This window comes from Podarcis filfolensis (assembly GCF_964270895.1).
Source record: "Podarcis filfolensis genome assembly, chromosome: 15".
Taxonomy (NCBI): domain Eukaryota; kingdom Metazoa; phylum Chordata; class Lepidosauria; order Squamata; family Lacertidae; genus Podarcis; species Podarcis filfolensis.
The window spans coordinates 22376249-22388633 of record NC_139618.1 but is presented as its reverse complement, the minus strand read 5'-3'; the positions used below and the strand labels follow the sequence as shown (position 1 = coordinate 22388633).

General features: G+C 47.4%; 3 protein-coding genes across 5 annotated transcripts in view; 2 read left to right on the top strand and 1 right to left on the bottom strand.

Annotated features, from left to right (window-relative positions):
- Nucleotides 1–12385, top strand: part of TECTA (tectorin alpha) — an 86907-nt gene that overhangs the window by 52512 nt on the left and 22010 nt on the right. For both annotated transcript variants that reach the window (XR_014542065.1, XM_083588258.1), the window contains exon 12: nt 8561–8760. Coding sequence is in view for 1 of the 2 variants with exons in the window: in XM_083588258.1 (XP_083444384.1) it covers nt 8561–8760 (200 nt within the window). In the remaining variant the exon portion in view is untranslated. The remainder of the gene's footprint in view (nt 1–8560; nt 8761–12385) is intronic.
- Nucleotides 5563–7450, top strand: LOC310750867 (uncharacterized protein; the record flags this gene model as incomplete). The annotated part of the gene is made up of 3 exons (XM_083589277.1): nt 5563–5754; nt 6595–7175; nt 7369–7450. 3 exons carry the CDS (start codon nt 5563–5565, stop codon nt 7436–7438), a joined length of 843 nt encoding a protein of 280 aa, XP_083445403.1. The 3' UTR covers nt 7439–7450.
- LOC310750612 (uncharacterized protein) overlaps nt 9992–12385 on the bottom strand; it is a 43003-nt gene continuing 40609 nt past the window's right edge. For both annotated transcript variants that reach the window (XR_014542130.1, XM_083589049.1), the window contains one exon: nt 9992–10433. The gene's annotated coding sequence lies outside the window, so the exon portion shown is untranslated. The remainder of the gene's footprint in view (nt 10434–12385) is intronic.

Sequence of the window (12385 nt, the reverse complement as noted above, 5' to 3'; positions counted from 1 at the left end):
TGGTGTTGTACAGGGGTCTAGTCCCCACTTTAAGCAAAGGGAATGATGGATTTGTCAATTTCGGGTTCTTACTATTTCTCATATTTCCCATCTTAATAATAATTATAATAATTTTATTATTTATACCCCACCCATCTGGCTGGGTTGCCCCAGCCGCTCTGGGCAGCTTCCAACACATATAAAAACATAAATTCAGTTCCCCACATTTCTACATCCATTTTTGAAAATTCATCCACATTTCAGTGCACATTTTCCTATTGTTTTCACAAAGCAGTTTCCCCTAGTGCTGTACAATTTTGTCCTCTGTCCTCGCTAAGTTGACCCTCCTAGACGATGCATGTTTGTGTATATTACTAGGCTGGGGACAATCACGGCAAGGTTTGTATAAATGCAAATGTCAAAGGATGACTGTGTTTTGATTCACATATCGCTCTGCAAAAGCTGAATTGGGCAGGTCTGCCTTTAAATGCGAGCTGAATCAGATATCTCCCCTCATCCCTAATGACACCTCTCAGGCCTCAGATTTCACAAGGGCTGTGAGCTTGAGCATTGGCATGGATTCTTATTTTAAATGCACAAAGCTGCCTGACGAGGCTTTTGCCCTGGGTGTTGAAGAGTCAGCTGATTGGCAGTGTTCCACAGTTCATCAGTATGGCTGGCCTGTAGCAACCATCCTTCCGCCCAGTTCCAGGTCACTTTGTGGTCCACTTTGCAACAGCAGATTCAGTGTTATTAACTGCTCAGGGAGACATCTGAAATCTCCTCAGTTCTGCCTCTGACCTCCCTCTCAGTTTTGTTTGCCTCATTTAATGACTGCTCTTTAAATGGAGAGCATGTTGTTGTGGTTGTTGTGGTTGTTTTTAATATTTGCGAGACCCTCTGAGGTACTCAGAAGTGGAGCTCTGCTTGTATCAAAGATGGAGAACAGTTTCATGATGCTGAGGTTTGCAGGAAGGAGACAGTGAGTGAATTGCTAGGAATGGAAAGAAAGAAAGAAAGAAAGAAAGAAAGAAAGAAAGAAAGAAAGAAAGAAAGAAAGAAAGAAAGGAGCTTCTCTGTGCCAAGGTTTCCCAGAGAGAGGCAGAGACTCCGATTAGGGCACCTAATGACAAAATGGAAAGTATTGGATAAAAATGACACAGATAAGAGGAGACAGCGGAAAAGAATAGCTCAACAAATGCCTCAACATGAAAGAGATGTGTACCAGAGTCACGGAAGATTATCTCTCATGTCACCGGCTTCATAAAGGAAACGCAGCCACAAGAGGATGAATTATGGGTTGCTCCCTAAATCTGACAGATATTTAAGCACTCAGCACAAAAGCTCACTTTGACTTTGGCAATTCCTTGGATTCATTGCTGCAAACCTGCTGTGGCATCTCCTAGCAGCCTGCCCTTGATCTGGCTGCTGTAAAAGCTGAAGCTGTGGTCCTTGTATTGTCTGGAGTGCCACGTGGGACAGATTTGCCCCAGAAATTAGCTCACCAATGGGGGAGAGCCCATAAGCTGTGCATGCAATAGGTCCCAGTTTCAGACTTTAGCACAGGGATGGGAAACCTCAGGCCTTGGAGCCATGTTCAGCCCTCCAAGCCTCTGTCTGGCCCTCAGGGATCTTCCCAGGCCACAGTCTCTCCCCAGCCAGATATCCTACTGCTTCTGCTTTGCAGAACCTTGAGTATTTTTGCCTGGCTGCAGTGTTTCCTTGAATTCTGATAATACAGTCTGCACCTGTATTAGAATTGTTTTTAGTTGTTTTTAGATGTTTCACCACTTGTGTGTTTGTTGCCCCTGGGCTATTTTGGGAGGAAGAGTGGGACATAAATTTAATAAGCAATAGCAACAAATAATAATGAAAATGTGATGATGCTGAAAGTTATAAAATTAGCAAGCAAGCAAATCAATAAATGATACTAACATGTGCTTCATTGGATATTCATTGGAGGATAGAGAGGGGTGTATTTAGTAACAGGTCTGCTGTACAAAGGTAAAAAAACAAAAACATGTTAATTGCTCCATTCAGTTTTGCATTTGGCCCTGCAGGCTGAAATGTGTCACTCCTGATTGCACCCCCAAAAAAATGCACCTGGGGCAACGCCCCCCCCAGCCCCCCATGCTATGCCACCGGTCAGATATACTCACTTTGCTTTTGAAGCACTGTCTAAATAATAAATGCATTTGACTCATCTAAAAAGAACTGGGGCTTTGTGAGTATTCCAATCCAACATTTACAAAGCACTTGCTATCACTGTGGTCCTTGCTCCAAGGCCTAGAAACTTTACTTGTGGCAGGGGGGAGAAACAGCCTTCTCAGTGTGAGTTGCATGCAGAGTGTCATTGTCTCTGCCAGGGATGCTGGGTCTTGTTTGTGGTCCTTCACAGGAAAAGACATGCCACTGGGATCTGGGAGCACCTAAAACCACCACCTCTGCCATTCACTGTTCCAACGTAAGCTTCTGGGGGATCGTGGAACAGAGAGAGACAGATGTGGCTTACTAGACTGAGCCAAGCACAGTCTGCCTAATTGTAATGAGAAATGCTAAACTTTTCCAGACAGGACCTGCTTGTTTCGAACCTGTTGTGCTACAGAGTAGGCCCACTGAAGTTACTAGACATGACTAGCGTAGGATCATTAATTTTGATGGGTCTGCTCTCAGTGGAACTTAGTTGGCTACAACCAGCAGTGCAGTAGCAAATTCAAAAGTGCTGGGTCCCTTAGTAATAGTCACAGCCACACTCCTCCTAAGATTACACAACCGTCTAAGATTATACAATAATAATAATTTGAGATGCATTGCAATGATCAATGCAGATATCTCTGTGTTGCCTTTCAGACAGACGTATTTTCTGTGCATGCACATGGGCAAATGATTTGGAGTGTTCCGCACCATTCTCTTGAAACTGAAGCACCTTGTGTTTTCAAAGTTCCTAAATGCTTTGCTTTGGAGCATCCCGTGGCTAAAAAGCTCTCCGTTCATGTTGACTGTGTGGCTCTTGGACATTGGAGACAGGGACCCTACTGAAGAAATAGTTTTGAATTTTAAACCCACTGCAACCTCATCACTGAATACAAACCTACATAAGGTTATCTCCTGCTTGGACTACTGCAATGCGCTCTACGTGGGGCTACCTTTGAAGGTGACCCGGAAACTACAACTAATCCAGAACGCGGCAGCCAGACTGGTGACTGGGAGCGGCCGCCGAGACCATATAACACCAGTCTTGAAAGACCTACATTGGCTCCCAGTACGTTTCCGAGCACAATTCAAAGTGTTGGTGCTGACCTTTAAAGCCCTAAACAGCCTCGGTCCAGTATATCTGAAGGAGTGTCTCCACTCCCATTGTTTTACCCGGACACTGAGGTCCAGCACCGAGGGCCTTCTGACGGTTCCCTCACTGCGAGAAGCCAAGTTACAGGGAACCAGGCAGAGGGCCTTCTCGGTAGTGGCGCCTTCCCTGTGGAACGGCCTCCCACCAGATGTCAAATAGAACAACAACTACCAGACTTTTAGAAGACATCTGAAGGCAGCCCTGTTTAGGGAAACTTTTAATGTTTGATGTATTACAGTATTTTAATTTTTTTTTGGAAGTTGCCCAGATGGGCGGGGTATAAATAATAAATTATTATTATTATTATTATTATTATTAGGAAGGACAGTCAGCTGCAGCATTCTACCAGATTGTCCCCTGCCAATGTACCCCCTACACCAGGTGTCCTGTGCCTTCACCAAGGTGGAAGGGGAGTCAGGTACCCCCACCCTGGTTAGAAGGGAAGAACTGTTAAATAAGCAAAGGTATTTTTCTTGCACATCCAAACCCCGTTCTGGAAAGATGTAGGTTAAATCTCCAGTCCCAGTGGCAGTTGTTCTTCATTTGTCAAATGCAAATGTTATTAGTTTATACATGCGGGCGAAAGAGTACGTATTTGTTCTAAGGAGGCTTGTCTCTGTGGTCAATAGGATTACAATGTACCGTTCAATTACGCTCCTCATAAATGAAGATGCAAAGCTCCTCCGGCAGGCAGACCGTTTGGCAAATCAATTGAAAAGTCATTTTCATCACTAATAAGATTTAAAAATTAAATTTGGATCATTTTCTATTCACAAATTGATGGCCTAAATCAGCTCTGCTCCTGAAATTCAAGGACCTGAATGCAGCTGTTAGATGGGGAGAAGAGGAGAAGCAGAGGACTTGTGGATGTTCTCCATTCTGCCCTTTCATCTTTTGAATGTTTGCAGTAGCTTGGCTTTTCAGACTCCCATAAGGTGGATACAGTTGTTTTTCAGAGGCACAGAAAGGTGCTCTAGAAGAGCAGGGAGGTCAACAGTAGGTGGCGCCAGAGCCACTGGCAGGCACAACCAACTCATTCTAGTTTCATCCCCATCCTTCTTCTTGGTGAGTTCTTCAAGAAGAGTGCCAAGGCTAGATCGTTACTCATTTCATTTCATGAGCATTACTGCCTCTGAATATGGAGGCAGAGCATAGCCGTCATGGCTAGTAGCCATGTATCACTTTCTCCTCTATGAATTAGTCTAATCCTCTTCCAAGCTGGTGGCCATCAATGTCTCCTGTGGAAGCAACTCTCAAGCAGGAGGCAGCTGCCCATCAGCGTCAACCCCTGAACTGGATGTAAGTAAGAAATCAGGCAGGTCGGAGATGGTGGAGGGCAGACTAAAGCTGGTAGGGTAGTGTGCCATGCACTCTAATGGACCAACTTTGGTTGAATCTGGTGTGCGCACACACACATTTTTAATCCTCCTGTCATTTCTGATCAAAGTTTTGATGCACTACCAAAAAAATAACCCCGCCCCACTTAGGTCAGAGGCTATAAGGAACTGGTTTTGCTTTTCAACCTGGAGTAGGGGACAGCCAGGTGTACGTTTCCGAGCACAATTCAAAGTGCTGGTGTTGACCTTTAAAGCCCTAAACGGCCTCGGCCCAGTATACCTGAAGGAGCGTCTCCACCCCCATCGTTCTGCCCGGATGCTGAGGTCCAGCGCCGAGGGCCTTCTGGCGGTTCCCTCATTGCGAGAAGCAAAGCTACAGGGAACCAGGCAGAGGGCCTTCTCGGTAGTGGCGCCTGCCCTGTGGAACGCCCTCCCATCGGATGTCAAAGCGATAAATAACTACCTGACATTCAGAAGACATCTTAAGGCAGCCCTGTTTAGGGAAGTTTTTAATCTGTGATATTTTAGTGTATTTTTGGTTTTCTATGGAAGCCGCCCAGAGTGGCTGGGGAAACCCAGCCAGATGGGCGGGGTACAAATAATAAATTATTATTATTATTATTATTATTAACCTCCTCCCCCCACGGCCTGCTGTTACCCACCATTTTGTGTCAGGTTGACAATAGCAGAGGAAGCAAACTGCGCCCTCAAAGGACTTGATCTGGCCTCAAGACTGCCATTTGCTGACTCCTGTGTTGGTCGGTGGAGCTGAAGAAAGGTGTTTGCACAATGTCAGCCTTGGTGTCTCTGTTGTACTGGTTTCCAATGGCAGAGGAAGGGGCGGGGAGGAGGTCTGCCCCGGGTGCCATCTCTCGGGGGGGGGTGACAAGGAGGCACTCTATGGGGGGCTCGCCCCGCCACCCCCGGGCGCGGCAGTACGAGCCACTGTCATCGCACTGGCACAGCCACATGTGGAGGATCTGGAGGATCCCTCCACCACGAGCGGAGGACCGTGCTGCCAACTCTGCAGCTGCGAGTGGAGGATCCCTCCGCTGCCACTGCAGCTGCAAGCAGAGGATCCTACCGCCATCTGTACGGCGCTCGAGCAGCGCTGGCAGTATCGGTGCTGCTGCGCATGCATCGTACGTAGCAGCGCCATGCATGCACTGCACGTAGTGGTGGCGTGCGTGCGCTGTTCGGGCGGTTTGCCCTGCCCCTGTGGGTGGTTGACTCCGCCTGACCCCCCGCACCGGGTGCTTTTCCTTTGCTCCTGCTGGTTTCACAACTCTGAATAATATACTGTCTCTCTTCAGATCTCCAGATTTTCTTGTGTTCAGAATAGAGCCTTCTTCATTACAGTTCCCATTTAGGTATTAGGTGGCTGCTCCATGTTAAGACTGCCTCTCCTCAGTACAGAAGGTCAGACAAAAAGCCTACCCAGGCTGTTATGTACTGAAGTTCTCACCCTGGGCCAGCAGGGGGATACTGTAGATAGTTATGCAAATGAAGGATCGAAAGTGACGTTCAGTGATTGGCTAGTTACAGAAAATGGTTACTGTTGCATTCTAGTGGAGCTCTATATAAGCAGGCTGACTGAGCTCCTCAGTTCAGTTCAGTTCCAGCTTACAAATAAAGAGCTGATTTGGAAGAATCGCTGTGTCGTCTGATATGTTCGCCCACAACTTAACACTGGCGACAAGGATGGGATCGATGGACATCAGAGCACAGCCAGATGCGGCCATCCTCTGAACTGAGCTGAATCACTGAGCTGAATCACTGAGCGAAATCACTGAGCGAAATCACTGAACAGAACCAATTCAGAGGTGACTGTTCTGGCTAGAGCACTGTGTTCCATCCATCGCCCTTCACACCGGCAGAATCATGGCTTCACTTGTGCCTCTACCACCGTTTGCGCCAGCCTCTGAATCATAGGACTTCTACCTCGCTCAGTTCAACTGCTACCTCCAAGCCAACAAGCTGACAGCAGTATCAAAGGAACGGAAGCGGGGCCTATTCCTCAGCCTCTGTGGGCCTGAGGTGTTTGAGACAGCCCGAGCATTGGTTGTGCCTGAAGCAGTCCAGGCAACACCATGGGACACGATCCAAGAGAAGCTCCGCAACCACTACGCGCCAAAGCCGTCCAAGATTGCTGCCCGCCATGCGTTTTACCACCGGAACCAGGCAGAGGGGGAGTCAATCAACAACTACACCACTGCCCTGCGACAGGCTGCAATGCACTGCGAGTTCCGAGACTTAGACGATGCCCTGATGGATCGAATTGTCTGTGGGGTCCGGGACATCCATCTGCAACGGCGTCTCCTCGCCAAGCCAGACCTCACGCTGCAGAAAGCCATTGAGGAGACTGTGGCCTCGGAAGCTGCTGAACACTCCGCCCAGGAGATCCGCAAGGCCAGCAGCCCACGTCTTGCTAGGAAGCCAGTTCCAGTGCATCACGAAGAGGCCAGCAGTGATGAGGCATCCTCCAGTGAAGACGATGACGTGCACCAGACAAAGTGGGAGCACAGGAAGTTCCAACAGAAGTCCAAGGGCCAACCAGAATGTGCCAGCTGAGGAGGCAACCATTCCCGTGCCAAGTGTCGATTCAGAGACGCCATCTGTCGGACGTGTTCCAGAAGGGGCCACATCGCTAAGGTCTGCCGATTGGCTCCGTCTGACACCCCCTCTTCACTGACTCGCAAGTCCAAGTCTTCACTCCAGTCTGCCAAGGAAAGCTGTTTCGCTCTCACCAACTGCCGCTGCCCGTCTGGAACCATGATGGGCCAAACCAACTCGCCTACGTGACACAAGCTGAACATCACGGTGCTCATTGAAGGAGCTCCATGTGACATGGAGATCGACACCAGGTCTCCCCTGTCCATCGTGTCTTGGAGCGCCATCAAAAGACTGGTACCCAGAGTGTCCAAAAGGCAACTCGACTCTCACCGTGTACACCTGAGAGACTACAAGGGAAATGACATTCCCATGGTAGGCATTGGCCGGTTCCGGATCGCCTTCAAGGATTTTTCGGGCCTGCTCCGACTGGTGGTGGTCGAAAGTCAGCGGCCAAGCCTCCTAGGGCTAGACTGCTTTGATGCCCTCGGCCTGGAAGTCACTTACCTCTAGGCCCTGCAGAACCTTTTCTCAACGCATCTGTGCCTATTATCAGCCTATGCTTGCGTCTCTTTCTCGTCGTTTGACCGTAAAGTGTCTGGAGCAACATGCCATGTAGATCTCCTTCCCTTTTCTTGTCTCTCAATAAGTATTGTCTTCATCAGTTGGAGAGGGAGAAAAGGAAGCACTCCTTTTGGCTTAGTCTTTTCCTTGGTGGCAACTGCAGCACTGAATTTTAGAGGGAGCATGAGGAAGATGGTGGCAATTCCCCCCTCCCCATATTTCAGGTTCCTTGTTGGGGGCAATAGTGCTGAGCAAGGGGGGTGGGCCCGCTGCTTCTCCCACTTGGTTTCAAGGACAGAGGCAATGCATCTCTGGGAATTACAAAACGCCAGTGTGGTGTAGTGGTTAAGAGCGGTAGATTCGTAATCTGGGGAACCAGGTTCATGTCTCCGCTCCTCCACATGCAGCTGCAGGGTGACCTTGGGCTAGTCACACTTCTCTGAAGTCTCTCAGCCCCACTCACCTCACAGAGTGTTTGTTGTGGGGGAGGAAGGGGAAGGAGAATGTTAGCCGCTTTGAGACTCCTTTGGGTAGTGATAAAGCGGGATATCAAATCCAGACTCTTCTTCTTCTTCTTCTTCTTCTTCTTCTTCTTCTCAGGCCCTTGGTCATACTGGGCCTTCTGGTGTGCATGCGCTCTCGAAGGCAAGAAGGGAACATTGAAGTTTGGCCATCAGGCAGGGGTGTGTTGCCGTGTTAAGAAGCTTTTCCTCTTTTTTTCCAGCGGTCAGCTGCCCTCCCAACAGCCACTATGAGAGTTGTGTGAGCGTGTGCCAGCCCCGCTGCGCTGCCATCCGGCTGAAAAGTGACTGCAACCATTATTGCGTCGAAGGATGCCAGTGTGATGCAGGCTACGTCCTCAACGGCAAGAGCTGCATCCTACCTCACAACTGTGGCTGCTATTCCGACGGCAAATATTACGAGGTAAGGCACCAATTCCAAAATGGCGGCTCCCAGGGCTTCTCAATTGTTTTGTGAGCATCTTCTTAGTCATAAGAATATAAGGAGGCTTCTAGCCACGTTGGCTATGATCTGCCTTTGCAGTTGGAAGCACAGGAGCCAACTCCTAGAGACTGAAGGGTCTTCACCCCCCAATAAAATATTTGAGGGGGCTGGGGGCCCCCAAAGCTGATGGACATTGCCATTCAAATGGTGTCTGTGCATTGTGTCATGTGATCGATTATACAGGGCAGGGCTTACTTGGGCTCTCCACAATATTTTGTTCAAGTTGGCACCCCTTGTAGGAGGCAGTAATGTTTCTAAATACTACTTGCTGGAAATGAGGGTGCTTTGTATTCGAATCCTGCTTTCATGTTTCCCACAGGCAGATCTGGTTGGCCCCTATGAGAACAGCGTGCTGAACCACATGGGCCATTGGACTCAACCAGCAGGCTCTTCTTTATGTTCTCAGGTTAAAATTTAGGAATAGTGGCATGTTTCACATTGACTTTCTTATCCTACAAATATTTTCTTTGAAGTACTTTGTATCGATTTCGATGGGCTTAAGAGTGCTATTCCCCACCCTAGCTCTGTATCTGATGAAAGTGAGCAATAGAGATCGGCTCTTTTTGAAAATATTGACTGATGGTGGAGAAAAGCACCCTGCAAAGTGTCTTTCCTTCAAATAACCCCAGGGTCAGGATTATCAAATACCCCCAGGGATCTACCAATGTGGTAGTGGTGGGGATGCTACTTATCTGAATGGGGAGCAAGTTTATCGCTTTCTTTTTACCTTGTCTGGCATCGTCTATGTTTTGGTGGACTCAGATAAGCTCCCTTGTTAAGGCAAAACTCATCTTAGAAGTTCAAACTACTTTTAAATTGAAATTTTGAGTGTTTGCTTGCATGGTTTTTGTTTTAAAAAAAACAATTAAAAATGCATATATGTATTATATTCTTTCTGTGACTTGGATGAATTTTCCATGAGGATCAGGCTTAAAATATCCAAAGGGGATATCAGAATGAAGCGAGATCCTGCTCAAAAGCTCCTTTGCATTCATCAAGATTCATTTTTAAAACATGTGCCAGCAAATCTGAAGCACAGCTTTCATGGTTCATGTTGCTTTAAGGAGGAATGGGGGGGGGGAGGACCTCTCTGTTTTAACGCGGGCTCTGATGCTTCCATGCTGTCATAAGTGTTGCATAAAAAAGAGGGTTTCTTCAAGGAGTACTCCTCATCTATATTCTTCCAAGCAGCAGCAACAATGACAAAAAAAATAAAAAAATAAAAACCAGCTGTAGAATTTGAAATCGCACACTGCAAATTATGGTGTTTTTCTACCCTAAGCTGCCTGTGGGATTGGATCGTAAATGGTTTCCAAATGAGAAGAAACCAGAGGATGGAGATGGAATGCTCTCTATCTGCCGTTGTTGCGTCTGACAATGTCTCTGCCTTAATAGCTTGATTTTGGGGGATGTAAACACAATGCCCTTGGGAACTCGCTCGCGCTCCTTCAGAAGGGTGAAATTTCCTCATAGATAATTTGCGGGTGCTGCAGGCAGCCGTATCTCTCTCTCTCTCTCTCTCTCTCTCTGCTATGCTAGTTTGCATTGCTGTCAGCTTTCGGTCTCCTTCTCCATTACCTTACAGCGTGATCCTGAAATAATGAACAACGGTGGTGCATTTAGTGGCATAGTTCTGTGCGTTATGTAATATTAATCAGTTTAATCCACACAATGGAATGACAAATTCCCTGTAATGAGGCTGAGCTTCCAGACTTGCTTTTGCATGGTGGGGTGCGGGGGAATACGGCAAAATTAAACTTTAATTTGATGACCTCATTTGCATGAACTGAGAGGGAGATCCTTCCCTGTTGCTTATGCCAGTGTGACTACTGAATCCCAAGGATTTACTCCTAGTTTATATCAGTGAAAGATATAAATTCAGGAGAAAAGAAATTTTTAGGCTTTGAATTCACTGATCTGAAATAATAAATGGGTGAGACAGGAGCACAATCAGAAACCAGAATGGAGCCTTCTTGTTTTGTTTTGGGGATAATGAATAAATGTGTAGCATTTCAGTGATGCCCATAGTTCCAGCTTGTGACAGCCCTCATTTTTTAAGACTAGTCCTGATAAATCACTATCCCTGTTTGTCTCTATTTTTGCTGTGTGCTGATGCCTTGTAAAGATTTTGGCAGTGCGAGTTGCTAGAGTTGTTGCCAGTCTTCAGAGCTGAGCTTCCAACTCAAGTTACATCTTGGGTCAGAAGCAGGTTCTTCTTGCATCTAGCGCACATGCTTTGAAATGTATGTTCATTGGCAGTCTGTCGTGTGATAAGAGCACATGATGGAGCGTCTCCACCCCCATCGTTCTGCCCAGACACTGAGATCCAGTGCCGAGGGCCTTCTGGCAGTTCCCTCACTGCGAGAAGCCAAGTTACAGGAAACCAGGCAGAGGGCCTTCTTGGTAGTGGCACCCACCCTGTGGAACACCCTCCCACCAGATGCCAAAGAGAAAAACAACTACCAGACTTTTAGAAGGCAACTGAAGGCAGCCCTGCTTAGGGAAGCTTTTAATGTTTAATAGATTATTGTATATTACTATTCTGTTGGAAGCCGCCCAGAGTGGCTGGGGAAACCCAGCCAGATGGGTGGGGTATAAATAGTAAATAGTTGTTGTTGTTGTTGTTGTTGTTTGCATGAGGACTCAAGCCCTGCCTTGAAGAATTGAAAATCTGGAGAACCGCAAAACTTGGAAGATCATATAATCATAGAATTGTAGAGTCGTAAAGAGACCCTAGGGACCCGGGTGGCGCTGTGGGTTAAACCACAGGGTCTAGGACTTGCCGATCGGAACGGGGTGAGCTCCCGTTGTTCAGTCCCTGCTCCTGCCAACCTAGCAGTTTGAAAGCATGTCAAAGTGCAAGTAGATAAATAGGTACCACTCCAGTGGGAAGGTAAAAGGCATTTCCGTGCACTGCTCTGGGTCGCCAAAGTAGCTTAGTCATGCTGGCCACATGACCCGGAAGCTGTACGCCGGCTCCCTCAGCCAATAAAGCGAGATGTGCGCCACAACCCCAGAGTCAGTCACGACTGGACCTAATGGTCAGGGGTCCCTTTGCCTTTACCTTTAAAGAGACCCTGGGGGTCATCTCTAGTCTTAGCTCCTGCAATGCAGGAATGTCAACTGAAGCATCTGTGACTAATGGCCATCCAACCTCTGCTCAAAAACCTCGCAAAGAGAGATCACCACCTCTTATAGGAGTCTGCTCCGCTGTCAAACAGCTCTTACCACCAGAAAGTTCTTGCGGATGTTTCGTCAGAATCTCATTTCTTCTAACTTGAATCCATCGTCTCGGGTCCAAGTTACAAGAAAAGAGATTCCAACATCAGGATAATTACATTCTGATCCACACATTAGTCTAAGTATGCATTCAGATGTGGGGAATAATATTTTAGTTTTCCTGATTAAAATGCTAGCACTTCTAGCTCATTTTTAATGTTCCTTTCCCACTGCAGTACCTGTTGCATTATGGAACTGTGGCTTTTTGACTGATATACTGGCACGCTGTGCTAAATTTCATTCACACCAGTGGGCGAGCTGCAGC